This window comes from Kryptolebias marmoratus, linkage group LG2 (assembly GCF_001649575.2).
Source record: "Kryptolebias marmoratus isolate JLee-2015 linkage group LG2, ASM164957v2, whole genome shotgun sequence".
Taxonomy (NCBI): Eukaryota; Metazoa; Chordata; class Actinopteri; order Cyprinodontiformes; family Rivulidae; genus Kryptolebias; species Kryptolebias marmoratus.
The window spans coordinates 24,239,243-24,255,512 of NC_051431.1; the positions used below are offsets into that span (position 1 = coordinate 24,239,243).

The 16,270-nt window shown below is 42.1% G+C and overlaps 1 protein-coding gene across 5 annotated transcripts in view; it reads right to left on the minus strand.

The window, feature by feature from the left end:
* numbl (NUMB like endocytic adaptor protein) overlaps positions 1-16,270 on the minus strand; it is a 77,888-nt gene that overhangs the window by 21,901 nt on the left and 39,717 nt on the right. For 2 of the 5 annotated variants that reach the window (XM_017435363.3, XM_017435362.3), the window contains exons 1-2: positions 3,091-3,386; positions 984-1,134 (exon numbers count right to left, since the gene is read on the minus strand). In XM_017435363.3, coding sequence (XP_017290852.1) covers positions 984-1,134; positions 3,091-3,176 — 237 coding nt within the window. In that variant the 5' untranslated portion in view covers positions 3,177-3,386. Of the gene's footprint in view, positions 1-983; positions 1,135-3,090; positions 3,387-7,001; positions 7,270-16,270 lie in introns of those variants that run through there. The other 3 variants (XM_017435366.2, XM_017435365.3, XM_037980076.1) reach the window with 2 other exon arrangements.

The following is a 16,270-nucleotide window of genomic DNA, read 5'->3' on the forward strand; positions in this document are numbered from 1 at the left end:
CACTTCCAATTGTCTGACCTATCCCTTTCATATGATCAATAGCAAATGAGTTTTTTCAAAGATGTTTTAGAGCTTCTTATATTAGAAAATGAAAAGAAAAAAGCTCATTACTACCACCCATACCTGCAGCGATGTAAGAGGATCAGACTTAAGAACAGAAGCTAATAAAGTTGTGTTTCTTTTGCTCTCTGCTGAACTAAAAGTTTACTTTTCTTTCTGTGCTGAGCACAAAACATCTGATTTTGCTCACTTGGTGCGGTTCAGCAGCTCTTGAAGAGACATTAAAAAAACATGACTCGTTGAGAATTTGAAAAACAGAAAGCGCAAAGAAAGAAAAGATGGAGGAGAGAACGCCTATTGTTGTAAAACTCAGAGCTCGGTTTTACCTCCCATCACCAGCTATTCAGACAATTATCTTCAACCTAACCGCACTTTGTTCTGTCGCTCCGTTGGTTTTTGTTTCTTCATTCTGCCTTTGTTCTGATCTCCTCTCCTGTCTGTTTCCATCTTTCTCATTTTAAATCTCAGACAGGGTCTCTGTCCCCTCTGTGAGTCCTCGTCGTGCTCCCTGTCACTTCCTGTCCTCTCACTAATCTGTAACGCCACTTTTCTGTCACACTTCCTTCTCTGTGGTCCAGCTCCTACTGTCAGTGTCTCTTCAGTTTGACTCCAAATCTCCTGCTCTCATGTGGCATTTTCCCATGAGCTCGACTCGGACCTACTCGGGTCAACCCGGAGCGGGATTATAGTCTTTCCATTCGCTGGTCCCGCCCACTTCCAGCTCGCTTCTCAATACCTACCTGGTTCAGGGCGAGACAAGTCGAGCTGAAGATTAGACGTCAGCAGACTGCAGGCCATTGATCGGCCATTTTTAAAACTTCGCAACTGCAGAATTCGTTTTGGTATTTACTTTTCTTATTAAATTCTAATTAATGTTCCCAAATTAAATGCATAGATTGTAGGAAATTCCTGAAAGAACCTACCCGAACAGCAAAGTTACATTTGCCCTTGCGTACAGCCTCCTCGTCAGCCTGCCACTGGTGCGGTCTGCTGGCCTCGGGCACATAGGTGGGCTTCTTCCTCCTCAGACTCTGACGAAGCTTGTTCATCTCCGGGTTCACGTGCTCCCTGGAACTGCACACACAAACACAGACGCTGGTTCAGTTCTGCAGCACAGCCTGACAAGCAGGAGTATTCCTTCAGATCGCAACCGACTGCTTTCTCTTGTCATACAAGCAAAACAATTACAACATTGTGTCATTTGAGATTATTAAACATGTGACAGTGTCAACATATGAAGTCCTGGCACGTAAATATGGCCCCGTTTCATACAAAATGATGAGAGTGAAGTGATTTTTTATTGATTAGCTCAAGCTCGTTATGCAGTGATCATTTCTAACAGGAGAGTCAGTATATCAGGCCGTTCGCATGACACTCCATTGATTCTGCTCTCAGCTACAGGCTGCACAAATCTCACAGGTAACACAGACACTGGGCTCACTTTCATCTCTGCAAGACACATCAACAGAGCTGATCTGCAGATCAGCCCTCTCTCTCACACACACACACACACACACACACACACACACTTCAGTCCTTCTGAACATTCCTCTTTCTGCTGCCTAATTAGACCATTCAGCCTGCTGGCCTGTTTTGCGATGCTAATTTCCCAGCATAATGAAACACAACAGAATCAAAACATGACCTGTTTAAAAATAATAATTACTGTTTTCATTCCTCCGCAGTCGTGCCTCCCTTTGATGATATATAGAGTTAAAAAGTATCTCTCCCATACATCCTCTGGTCTTCTGAGGGTGTATTAACTGCATCACCTTTGTTGTTTATTTAGGTTTCAAATAATTTTCCTTCTCTTACTGTCTCATATTAGCACATCTTTTTATTCCTAATACAAGCCATTTTGGTCGCCGTCTGTCCAGATTACCAGTACGCATCGGCCCTCGAGAACTTGATGCTTTTGGATACGGCAACAAAAAGAAACCAGAGCATTTCTGAAGGAATTCTGAAGGATGCCTATCTTTTGATGTATAACCTGTATAAGAAGTGTAAATAAAACCAAAGGAAATGTTAAAGCTGTTTGCCATGGGCTCATTAGGGTCACCATGGTAACCACCTGTGTCTGTCACTTCCTGACAGCACTCTTAAGAAGACAGGCAGACATCAGTGAACCATAAGTAGCAGAAGTGTCTGGTCGTCACACGTCAGTTTTTAGGTGTCTACAGCGTTTTATCTAGAGATATCACAAGTGAAAAAGACCCTTCACTTTTATTTTGTAGAAAAAAATCTGAGCTCAGATACAATGGGAGTCAGCGGAAGCTTGGGTGTGCCCTCCATTCTGGGTGGATTTGAGAGGAAATCATATTTCCTCAAGCAGTGAGAAATACACTGGATGAAAGAAGACGAAATGTTGTATAAATTGTATAGGGTGAATGAAATCTGTGGCAGTAAAAATAGTTTGTTTGCTAAAATTTTGAAAATTCTAACAACTCAATCGTCATCAAAATGTAAGTTCAATATTTTGTAGTAAAATCAACTAAAACCATAAAACTCAAACTTCGATTGTGTAAAAACCATTAAAAGGTATCAAAATGCCAGTTCAGACACATAAAGTCCAACTTTCTGTGACATGTTTAACCTCAAGATAATGTTTCTAATGTGAAGAATGCCTGAGCTCCAAAGAGAGCTGGGTTTTCACCAAAATCCCATTGTTGTCTGTGGAGACATTTCTCAGCCTTTCAGTGAAGTGCTTTCTACGCTGTGTGATGTACTGCTACTAGAAGTCATAGCACACTTTCCCCTATCGAGCCGCCAGTTTTGATGTATTTTTTGCATGAGTTTCTCCAAGGCTACGGAAGGAAATGCAAATTGAGAACCATGACGAAAATAGAAGTCTAACGGATGAATAGTAACAAGGGTGCTTTAATGCTTATGTATTGGCATCCTTATTAAAATAACTGTGTTAGGAAATAAATTAACCATGGGAAAACGTGAAAAAGCTTCACTGGCGCTGCTCCCTTGCCACAATGTTTCTAGAGTTAATTAGAAATGAAAGTAATCTTGTAATTTTCTTACCGTCTGGTTGCTTCGTAGACTGGCATTCTGGCTTTTAAAGAGGGTGGCAGCATGTTAATCTTCCACTGAAGACATGTCACATCCATTTGTAAAGCCCTGATCTGTACTCTGAGGCGAACCCCACTCTGTTCTGCTTCACAATTCAGGGGTTACAGACAAATATATACAGACACACACACACCACTTCTCGTAATCACTGCTACGTAGCTGGTAATGTGTCTTACACAGACACTCAGATGTGTGTGCAATGCGGAGTATTCAAATGCAGCAGTTCAAGTGGCTTTACTTATTCCTGGCATGCGAGACATGGGTCCTCCCACACACACACACACACACACACACACACAAACACAAGCACAATCCCTCTGCAGCTCAGCAGGCACACATGTCGAGGCCTGTGCCAGTCATATTTAGGCAAAGTGCCATCAGACTGGCACCTGGCAGACACCAGCATTGCTGCAGCAGGTGGGAATGGGCGTGTGTGAGGCCATGAAAGCAAATTGATGCATAATTACCCAATAAGGGAGTCGAAAAGAGCATTATGGGGGGTAGAGTAGAGGGACTGAGCTGCTGAGGGAATACAGGATGTTCCCATTCCTGCCCTCATATGGTGTGGGAGACGAAGAGAAAAACGAAGTAAACAGCCATGTGATGCCAAGTCACAGGGAAAAGACGCAGAAATAAAGTGATACAAGCTGAGGTCTGGGACAACTGGAAGAAAGTGAACAAAGAACTATGGTGGGAAACATACAACAACACAGTGCACCAAGTGATCCTGTTCATCATCCATCATTCATCAAATAAAAATGTGTGAAAGTGTGGTGGTTTAATCCAAATTTTCCACAGTTTAAGAAAAACAGCACAGTAAAACCTGAGTATTCTGTGAAGACAGACATTTTTGTTGGATAAGCAAAATCTAACTTCTCACAATTCTTTTAATAAACTTCATTCTGCATCAGCCTTTTTTTAAGCACTTCTAGTAAACTGCACATAACCTAAAATGGACAAAACCAACATCCATCCATCCATCCATCCATCCATCCATCCAGTCCAATTCCACTTATTCAAAGTAGGGTCACAGAGATGGCAGGTCAAGGAGAAAAGCACAGTCCAACTTTGTGACAAAGTGCATCTGCACTCCCCAGAGATACTCTCCACCTCATTCTGAGGATCCTCAGGCGTTCCCAGGCAACAGAGGACATACAGTAAAATCCCTCCAGCAACTACTAGGCCTTCCCTAGGGTCTCATCTGGGAAATATGTGCCTGAAACACCTCCAAACAGAGGCAACTGAGAAAAGTCCTAATCAGATGCCTTGTCCATGCATAGGAACAGTACTACCCTGAACTCCCACAGAGGATGTAGCTCCCCACCCTATTTCTTTGGCAGAGCCCGACCTCCCGACAAAGGAAGCTCATTTCAGCTGCTTGTATTTGGGATCTTGTTTTTTTAGTCGTAGTTTAAAGTCATAGAGTCATAGAAAAGAGGGTGTTTAGGAACCTCAGGGTTTTATCCATGCTTTCTGAGGATGATGTGATCCAGTTTTCACCTTTAAGCCATGACCTTCAGTGCGCACTGAGGCAATTTGAATGTGAGAGTAAAGAGGCTGGGATGAGAATCAGCTCTCAAAGGACATGTTTACACAGGAACAATCTCCTAGAAACATTACAGATTTTCCTATGTTGATTGTGGAAAAGGTCACATGTTTACATAGTAATGCTAGTGTGTAGCGTTCATGCCAGGTCATTGTAATGGAAGCTGTGATTTTTGTATTTCAGCGACACACGCATGCACACAGACACTTCAGTCTTTGACAGTGAGGTTGGGTTGCTGCAGCAGCACGTTGAAAAAGGTGCACTCTGCTGTCCACCATTGTTACTGTTGTTCATCTACTCGCACAAACGCAGAGAAAACTATTGACTGCAGCCGTGGCATTTTACACTGATCCATGGACTGAAAAGGCTTCAGTGTCAGACAATCGGATTGCTGTTTACATGTACAGAAATGGCCGAAACGCAACAGAAATATTTTGGGTTCACATAAAAACTGTGTTGTTTAAAGAGGGCCAAAAGTTGAGGCAGTGGTTCTCAAATGGAAAAAGGGTGGAGTGGTTCCTTTAGGTCAGGGGTGAGTCTCAAGCCGAGGAGTTCAAGTATTTGAGATTCTTGTTTATGAGTGATGGTACGATGGAGATGGATCAACAGAGTAAGGACGTTTCTCTGGTCTGATGTAGTGAACAAGGAGATGAGTCGAAAGGCAAATCTCTCGATTTAATTGGCCATTTTGCATTTCAACTCCTCCCTACAGTCATGAAATATGGCTCATGATTGAAAGAATGAAATCCCAGGTAAAAGCTGCTGACATGAGCTTCCTCTGTAGAGTGGCCAAACTCAGCTTCAAGGGTTGGGTGAGGAGTTCCATCATCTGGTGGAAGCTCTGAGTAGAACCACGGCTCCTTTGTACTGACATGAGTCAGCTGAGGTGGTTTAGGCATCTAAGAGCATCCTGAGCAGCTTTTTAATGAGGTTTTCCAGGAATGCCCCATTGGGAGGAGACCCTGGGTCAGACCCAGAACTCACTGGAGGGATTATGTGTCCTCTCTGGCCTGGAAATGCCTTGATATCCCCAGGAGAGCTGGAGAGTGTTGCTGGGAGATGGATGTATGGCTTTTCCTCTTGGACCAGTTGTCTCTGTGACACAAACACAGATAAGTGCAAGCAAAAGGATGAATGTTTCACAAGTCAAATTCATCCATTTACAAACACATTATATCGGCTTCATACTGACTGCATTTCCCTATCAGCAACACTCAAACCCTGATGAACACATTGAGATATTACAGGGAGCTCAGAATTTTCCTCAAGGATATTTCAATGTAATGTAAGTTAAACCTTCTTCAATATAAACTTGAGCTGCAAGTATTTTTTGAAAAATGAACATAAATCATAAAAATGTTTGAGGACAGAGGAACAATGTTGGTTTCATATTTTAACTAAAAGCTTATATTTAAATTTAAAAAACAAAACAAAAGGGGAATGTGTAAAAATACAGCCCGGAACTGACTAACCCAACACCGCAGATGAAAGCTACATGAAAGTCAGTCTCCTGCCGAGCACCACAGTGTGACATCCATTGAAATCTGCTTTTAAACACTCAGTACCGGAGAAGACACATGAGGGCGGGGAAGTGCAAAGGCCTCGCTTAGCTGTGACCTCACCCTGCACAACATCTGCAAAAGTTAAAAACAGAGTGAGACAGAGGGGCTCGGCTGGCTGGCTGACAGGCTGAGGATGCAAAACATCAAAATAAATCTATAAATCAGCTGCACAAATGAAGTCCCACATCACAAACCTACGCAAATCTCTGGAGTACTTTAGTGCAGACTACACAAAGAGGAGGCCTGGTGCCAATAAGCACATAGTTGTTCCCCATCCAGAGTCTGAGTTAGCAGCCATCTGGGATGTTGTTGTTTTTTTTCACAGGACATGGCAGGATGCATGACTTATGTTCATATGATGTTATATTGCAGACATTCACAGTTGTTCACCCCAAAAGTCCTCTTGTTTTCGCCTCTTCTTAAACCCTAAACCTGGTGTTTACATCCCACATCTCCTCTTTGCTCTGCTCTAAGCCAAAGCAGACAACAGCATATGGGGGGGGGGTGTCCTGAAGCTAAACATTTATGGCTCTTCTGATGGGAAAGTGAGGAAATGGGTTTCACAGGGATGAATTTAGTGCAAAACGATCACCCACGTGCTTAGACTCATAAAACAGAGAAAGAGAAAAGAAGAACATTTTGACCTAGCTTTTTAACGAGTATATTTAAGCTCTTTAAAGATTAGGAGGACTGCTCTAGATGTACATATATGTGTCCGGAACTTCAAATGTCATGAATGTACGTGTGTGCGTTACCTTTGTCCTCCCACCATTTAGACTGCATGAGTCCAGCTGTGTTTCACGCTTGCCAGATGTGAGCCTGATTGATATTTTTGGCTCCCTACCTCCCTTTCTCGCTCACAGTAACCCTCCCAGATCCAGATGTTCTGTGTTTAGCAGCAGCTCTGAGATTCGGACTAAATGGGACACCCTCCTCCCTTACACGTCTCCAGCAGCAGATGCTGACGAAACACACCTAAAACACGGAGGAAGGACGAGGAGGGGGAGCAGGATAGCTGGGAGTGCACGCCAAACACACACACACACACACACACACACTGCGAACCCATTAGATGAGTCACTCACACTTCGGGTTATGGTAAGCCACATGTCTGTGAAACTCCAGAAAAATAAGGAGCGGATAGGAAGAGGTGGAGCAATGTATGTGTGTGTGGTAACAGTTTTGGCTCAGTTGTTGCCGTGCACTTCATTTAACCACCTGTGTCTCTTCTGGTTTGGTATAATTCACATTCAGCCTTTCAGTCTGCAAAGTCGAGTTTTTCCAGAGCTCTGAATGTGGAAGAATAAACAGTGTGTCAGCATTACTACAGGGATTATTGTACTTTCAGCCCCATTTCTTTTTTTTCCCCGTCTCACACACCTCTGTCATACTCAGTGTTCTGAGTGCAAGTTTATGATTTAATTTATTTCTGTTTTCAAAGTACTAACAAGAAAACTACACGAACAACCTAGCTGAGTAAACACACTCAGGTCAACTGGGTTTAATTCAAAAGAATTAAAGAACTTTCTAAAACTTCTTCTTTTTCTTTCTGCTGTTCCCTTTTCAGTGGTCTCCACAGTGAGTCATCCTCCTCCATCTACTTCTGTCTTCTGTGTCCTCTGTCCTCATTCCAACTACCTCCATGTCCTCTCTAACTGCATCCATAGATATATTGTATATCAAATGAGACATGAAATCAGGAAAACCTGTTTATTTGGATGTAATCTGGCTTGATCTAGTGTATTTAACCTGGGGCTACTCAACTTCAACTGCATGTTGGCCAGATAAAAAATACTGGGGCTTTGAAGGCCACACAGGCAGTAATTTATAAAACTTTTTTGTCAACAACAACTTCATCAAGGACAGAACGCCAGCAGATTCTCAGGAAAAAAGTAGTTTTGGTATCCTCCCAGCGTCTTGCTGGGAGGATATGATAGCTCTCCTTTGGTGCATAAACAGACGGCCACTTAACTCGGGTAAAAAAAAGACGTGAGGACCCCCTGGACGGTACTTCTTCATTCTTTTGATTTTCTTCTGGAAAACTTGCAAAAAAAAAAGATGAAAGTGATTTCATGAGGTGAAATGGATATCAGTCAGCCAACTGCTTACAGGTGCACAGTTTTACCCACCTCTCGCCAATCGCATGGTTTACCAAAGATCGTCTGTTTGGCAGATGCAGACTTTGATTAGCTTCATGTAAGGCTCAAGGTATGGAAGTAGCTCTAAAATGTAGTGCATATTCACAGCATTAAATTTATACAAACCAGTTTGAGTTTTTGACAGCTTTGTGGGAGCCTTTTATTAAGGCTTTAATTGGCCATTGGGTTTGTAGTTGAATAGGCGTGACTTAATCTTCAAAGTTGTCCCAATTTGCAAATTTCCACATTATTATTACCCTAATAATGGCAAGTTTGTGGCCTTTTTAAGAATACAAAAAGCATAATACTTTGTTTTTATTGCCCATTCCTTGGATCTCTGAGGGTGTTTTGTGGTGTTTGGCAGCAAGACATTAACAGCAGGCACTTTGGGTTCTGTGAGTTTTGGTTGGTTGGGTTTTTGGGGTTTTTTGAGCTATGGTCTTAAACTTTTGATCATCTGAAATAATCATGTTTGAGTGTAAATGCAGTTTTCAATTAATTCCCACTCAAAAGTTCTTGTCTCTTGCACTGATTTTTTCCTTTAACATTGTGAAGCTCTACTTAGAACCTTCTTAAGATCCAATAGTGCAAAATGCAAATTCTTGCAATTTTTTGACTGGTCTTAGGATTTTGATCCGGAGTGTATATATACGTAAAGCATACCAGTGCTGAAAGAAACCCAACACACAATTGTTGTGTCATTTTATAACAAAGGTAAAAGTCTTTTTAAGGACTTGTGAACATGACATTTTACTCATTGCATGGCTACTGAATTAACTCTAAAACACAAAGACAGACTCTAGAACATCATGTTAATCACCACACACACATTATATTTCACCATGTATCCAGGAGCAATAAAGACTTCAAAACAAATCTGCTAGTTCTAACTGAATGTGTACTGTAGTCGTGTCCAAACTTTTGGTCCATACTGTACATATAAGTACACACACAAACACGCACACACTCATGCGCACACCAAAGCCTGACCCAGTTTTGGGGCCCTGCAGACTCCAGCTGACACTGTGTGACCCACATAAGGACACTATCATCCAAAACTTTCTGTCATGGGAGGACCATGTCACACACAGTAAACGACAAGTGGTCTGTATACGTGTGTGTCCAAGTGTGTGATTAGAAAATAAAGGTGTGCAACACAGCGGAGATACACCAGCAGGCCGGTTTTTAGACTGAAGACTGACCCAGAACAGGATGGCCTTATTCATTGCAGTGGTTTATGAGCTTGTGTAGGAGTGTGTGTGTGTTTCATGTGTGTGTGTGTGTGTTGGCACAAGTGGCAAAACAGCATGAGAACCAAGGCAAACTGGTTGAAGGAAAGAGCTTCTATCTCCACTGGAAAACAACACAGTACAAGAAATCTTTCATTTGGTGCATCAATATGTAACTCTCACAGAAACACTAAATGAATTATTATTAAAATAGTTGCGTAAAAATAGACTGTTCTGACGCTGCCTCGCCTGAACCCAGACAAAACCAAATGCAAACTCTTTCTTGCAACAGTACAGAGAAGCAGAGAGGTGTATATGTGTAGGTGGCTGGTGGAGCGTGCTTCTATGGCACTGAGGAGGCTAAAATGACCAGACTGAGTCAGGACTAATGTACAGCAGCAGGTAAAGCAGATCCATGTGTTTATCCATCAGGCTGGGACTCAGAGTTGTTCTGTGTCTCTGTGCTCCCAGTCAGTACTGCTCATGGCGGCATGTAGCTTTCAAGTCCATTATTTATAAGATCAGCTCCGAAATTTGATTTCCCAGCATAATACCTGCACAGTGTGCAAAGTTTATATTCTTAACAAACAACAACAAGCTTAGGTTTAAGGTTACTGTTGGCAAGCTGCACATTTTAGTTAAAAAGCAACAAACATTCCCACATTTTATTATAACTGAGAGAAAGACACTGAGAGTTCCTTTCTTTATTAAAGTTAACAGGTACGCCACTGAACTTTACTTTTGCCTAATTAATTCTATTAATCTGTGCATATTTATACCTTCAGTTCTCAGCCTCCTGAGTGGTATCTCGCACCAATACTGATGTCACAACTCTTGTTAGGCAGCGGTGGGGGATGGGGTTGTGTCATTTCAGCTGGTGGTGCACGACCCAGTTTATGTAACTTCTACAGCTAAGGAAAAGCCAAGAAGGTCCAATCGTTGCAGATGGTATCCTAAACTTTAAAAACCACTTAGACAGTGCAATGTGCAGAGGTCCTGAAAAGCTGCAGGTTCAAGTTTCATTAGTAATTATTAAATCATTTTAGTTGGGCGGTTATATTATGCTTTAACCAATGATTTCCAGGGGAAACCTGACCTAGGCTACATTATTGATTGAATTAAATTAATGTATCTGCTATTGCAGTATAAAGGTTGCTGTTTGCTATATCACCAGTATTACCTTAAATTTTCCTGTGATAGAAGGTTATATCCCCCAGCCCTGCATCCAGTCATATTGATCACACTGTTTTATTTTTGTAAATACAATTTGTTAGTTATTACTTCTTTATTGTCTGTGGTAAAATCAGAGCATTTATAGGAAATAGTGATGTATATGTGTGTGTTTCTGTGTGTGGGGGGGTCACTTTGTCAACAGAGTTAACAGATGCCAATTGGGCTGACCAACAAAACCTGACCTGTCCTTCCTCCAACCCGCACATGCAACATGATCTTCCAGGGGGTTTCTGAGCAGGGTGAGCTGTTACAGAAAGCTGTCCTAATATAATTACAGTCAGTGTGTGTGTGAGAGAGTTTGTGTGTGTGGGTGGGTGTTGGACAAAAGAGACAGGGTGTGAGCTGGTGGTCATCATGTTTAATGGGATTGAATGGCCCACTGTGACTCAGGCTACGTAGGACAGTGGGAATTTAGGGCTCGATCACAGCAAAGAGTGAATGGAGTGTGAAGAGAAGCTGTCATGGTGATGATGATGGATGAAGAGGTGAGTCATCCTGCTGACCTGGCGTTAGCTGTGTCATTTACACTTTAATAAACTTGGTATCCTACTTTAAACTGAGGCCCTGTTTACCCGAGGCTGACCTCCTAGAAGCCTTAAAGATTTTCAGATGTTGACTGGAAAAAAGTTACACGCTTACACTGTGCTGCTGTGCTTGCTGAACCCACTATAGTTCCCATGTCCCACTAGTTGGTGCTTACACAGGCATGTGCGCAGACACCAATCTCCCCAGCATGTAAACAGTTCCATCCGAAATGGTGAATACATATGAATACTGCTGTTGATCTGCTCGTGCAGAACAACTATCGGCTGCAGCTGTCTGTGGTGCGCATGTGCGATTTCACACGTTGCTGCTTCCTTTGAAATGCAAATGGAGGGGGGGGGGTCCAAAAGCTTCCCCTCTGAGACAGTTTCACTGAAAAACAGCTTTGTGTAGATGATCCCTGAGTCCATGCGTGGGTTCGTCAAATGCCTCTTTTACACGGACCCTAATTCAGAAGTCCGGCTTTACTCCACTTTACTCGGTTCGGCTCTATAAAAAATGCATCGCGTTTACACGGGCCAGTTTGGTCGGTAGCAGAGGAACGCCTCCTCGTGTTACGAGGGGCGGGGCCGCGGTGCAGGGGGGCGCAGTGGAAGAGAGGCGCAGTGGAAGAAATGCTCTGGATGCCGTGATTGTTGCGCGGAGTAGGAAAGCTGTTATCCGCCGGAGATTTCAGGCTTTACAGCGCCTTCAGCTGGAGGACAGATGGCATAAACGTTGCAGGGTAAGCTAACGCTGTTGTTTATATTCCTACCGTTCACTCTTTATGCTTGCATCTGGTCACACCCACGACCAATGAGTGAACAGGAGCTAAGCTTACGCCGCCCACGAAGCAGGGCTGGCCCGGCTGGCCCTACTCTGAAGCAGGGACCGACCGCGAAAAAATGCAGATGTAAACGCTCGCAAAGCGAGCCAGGTAGAGTGGAGCCAGGACCGTTAGGGTCCGTGTAAAAGGGGCAAAACAGACCAGATGTAAAAGTGGGAACAAAGCGGGCTGAGGCGAGTATGATGTAGGCTGAAGTGGGCAACAAAATAATGTGCGTGGCCAAGAATACATTTCTGTAAGCCCCGCACACAACAATAAGCAATAATTTTAAAATACTGGCCACTCAAAACACATCTGCATGGCTCCCTGGTCACTTGGTCGCAAAAACACTCAGAACTCAGAGAGGAAAAAAAATTGCCTATTTTCTCACAATTTTGCGTTGTCAACTAGTCTTCAACAGTTAAAGTACAAGAGTATCACTGTGTACCATGCATGGGTCTTCTCTGGGTGTTCCAGAGAAAATGCCTGAAAACATGCATACAAGGTTAAAAAGCAACTTATAAATTGTTTGAAGGTGTGAGTGTGAATGTTTGTTCGTCTCTATGTGGCCCTGTTATAAGACTGGGACCCTATTCAAAGTGCACCCCACCTCTCGCTCAATCTCTGATGGAGATAGTAGTTGAATAGTTGAAGGTAATAAGTGACTGCGACTCCAGTCAGCATTAATGGAGAAAACAACACCCAGGTGAACAACTTTCAATGAAAGTGCTGCACTCAGGGCTGTAGGTGGACACTGCTGTTTCGTTCATTATCCAAACGTGTGTTTACGACCACAATGAAATGGCAACAACTGGTGGACAAAAACAGATGATAGAATTGATTTTACCTTCCTGCAACCCACCTGGCAGCTCATTCTCAGTGTCACTGAACGGGCAAACTTTGAATGTTCAGTCAAAAATAATAAACTGTCTTAGAAAGTTGTGATTTTCTGTCAGGTTTTTTTTTTTTTTTTTGAGTTCTTAGATCCTTGGGGAAGAAATACTCTACTATTGTCAAAAAGACGGATTTTAAAAGCTTAGGTTTAAAAACTTGTCCTATTTTTTGGAGCACAAACATCATAACTCAGCCATCTTCCTATTTGATGTGATGAGCTTCACTAGATAAAAGTGTTTTGGTTTTGTTCTTTATTTTCTTTACTCATGTTTTCTGTTGGAGTCAATGTTGCACTAGAAGATGTTTTTTTATTGTCTAAATTATGCTACAAAACTCACATCAAAACTGCTTCGCATAAAGTAGCTTAAGTAATCAAACAACAGACATAGTAAATTTGAATAGAAGACAACTTCAACAAACTACAGTAATGACACACCCCGGTGCATGACTTTCACCATGAGTGCAAATACACACAAATGTGTGCTGCACTTCATATTCATGTTCATGTTCCCATCTGATATCACAAAAATAAATAAATAAAAACAATCATTCAGTTATGACAAAGTCGGAGGGATGAAACAAATGAAGCCATGGGTCCATCAGCTCAGTGATGAGGTCAGTCTGGCAAAGCTGGGAGTCTGAGAAAACATCCTGCAATTAAACTAATCCCTTTTCTTGTGTTTTCTGAAAACAGGATTTAGCTGGAAATTTAATATACCGTAGTACAAAGTTACAACAAAGCAGAAAGGTCAGAACCGATGTGTTCAAATAGGTGCCAGGGTTTGCCCATGTTTCAGGAAGGAGACAATTTAATGATCCAACTGGAACTCAGCACCTGACACTTAGGTTACAAAATAATAATTTTGTGAACTAAACGGCTCAGTGTTCAGCACATTTACAACCACTCAACACTAGGCATGGGCCGATTACCGATTTTAAGGTATACCATGGTGTTAGGAAGTCAGTTTCAAAACCATTCATTTCATTCATAATACCATTCATATGGTTTTATGGCCTTTTAACAAAACACCAGAAACAAATAATATTTTGTTTTGCTTTGCTTTTTCCCTCCAGTCACATGGCAGGTCGAGCAATGCTGCCCCTCTCAGGACTGTTACTTCGAGCCCATTCAGTTGTGTAAGGTAGCCGAAGGGGAATTCTCCTAAACTTAGTCATAGTCGTTTGGTTATACATTTTCTCCAGTCGTGGCTTGTCTACCAGAATAGCAACATCTATCTCTCTTTTCAAGCTAAAGCTGTTTTGAAACAATCATTTGCAACAAGCTACAGGAGTTAGCTTGTTAGCTGGTAATATATACAGGGGTCTGCAGGTGCACTACTGAGGCTAATAGCCAGCTAATTAACATCAGCTAGTCAGGCTCTCAATGTTATTTTACAGAAAAACAGCAGATAAGTAACAGTAGTAGCATTTTTGTTTTGAAATAAAAGCATCATTGCATTTATAAATTTTGGTTTCAATATTGTAAAAACTGTGAAACTGTGGTATTTTTGCTCAAGGTTATCATACCCATGCCTATTCAACACACAAACGTTTCCAAACCAAGGGGCCTTTGGATGCAGCTGCAACGTCTCAGTGTCTTACCAACTCCACCCTTCAGATTTATTTGTGCAGATTTGACGTCACAGTCTGCTGTCAGAAAACAATGCCCGTTGTGGTTCTGCTGGCTCGGTTTGAAGAAGTTCTGGTGTTTAGTGAGAACAGCTGCATTTAATATTGTTCTCATGCTTCTTTCGCCTCCTTTCTAATCCCATTTAATTTTAACTCCTCCAAACTCGTCAACCTTTTTAGAAACTAAGTGATGCCGAGTTGATTATCGTCTCCTGCTTCCTCTGCTGACAAAAGCAGGAAATTCATATTTCTTCCACGATAACTCCACTTTACCTTGACTGTTTCCTCACATATACACCACCTCCCTTCTTATTCTTTACCTCCTTTAAAGTCCCTCAGGCCTGTCTTTTCACTGTCAGGTCTCCTGTCTGATCCTCGGCTCTGACCGGCTGTTTTTCACTTGTCCTCGTTTCACTTATCACACCGATCTCCGCTGCACACACTCTTCTCACTCCTCAGCCTTGTTCTCTTTCCTCTTAGCAACACACGAGGAAGGTGGCCTCCTCGGTTATCTAATCATGGGAGCAGGGAGCCAAAATGAGTCAGAGACGAGAGGAAGCGTTAAATGCGAGAAGGAATGTAAGCAAATGCACCCCTCCTACTCAGCTCGGGGAAGTTTGGAGGCATTTTCTCAAATGTTCGGACACCTGTCGACAAAATCCTGTACCTTGAAGTGTGTGTGTAGTAGATGAAGTTAATGTACATTTACAATGGTTTGGAGTCAATCCAATCTGAGTTGGCCGCCACAGCCAACTGACCTTAAAAATCACAAAAATGGCTATACCTCAGTCAATTTGACAGATAATGACCGATATTTGGATACCCAACACAGTCTAAGCTCTACCAAATTGCACAATATCTTTCTTTAAAATGTTGCCATATACTGTTTGAAATCAAAATATCCCATGAACCACTCAACAAATTTTGATGAAACTTTCAGGAAATAATCAGTGGCTGTATCTCTACAACTGATTAACATTTGGAGTCAATCCAACTTAAGATGGCAGCCACAGCTGATGAAAATTAGCCAACACATAAATGGTTATTACTCAAGTCAGTTTTACAGATACTGAGCTAAAACTTGATGTGGTAGTAGCTGAGAGTTATTAGCAATAAATACTCAATACTCTAAATGCAACATCTCACAACATTGCTGACACTGTGCAAAACAATATTCTCAAGGATTTACCAAAACAGCACTTTGTCATTTCTCAACATAAGTTGATCTTAGTTTAAAATTCTGCTATGAAAGGTAGTGGGCAATATGGATTACTCTGAGGACTGCTAGGCCTTTAATCTTTGAAGAAAAGACTTTAGGAAACAAAACCTTGAACATGTTTGAATGTTTCAATCTGAGACATTAAATAGCTCTGTTAACAGACCTTTATTAGTTTGTTCAGGGTTGTTATTTGTTTAAAGTCATTGATAAAAAAGATAGAGATTTTCTAAAACTTTAGCCAACTACAAATGAGGAGGGAAGGCTGAAGTTCGACTGAATCAGATGTTCACAAAGCTTAAACAAACTGTGCGCTGGTGGAGCGCTCCACGCCGCA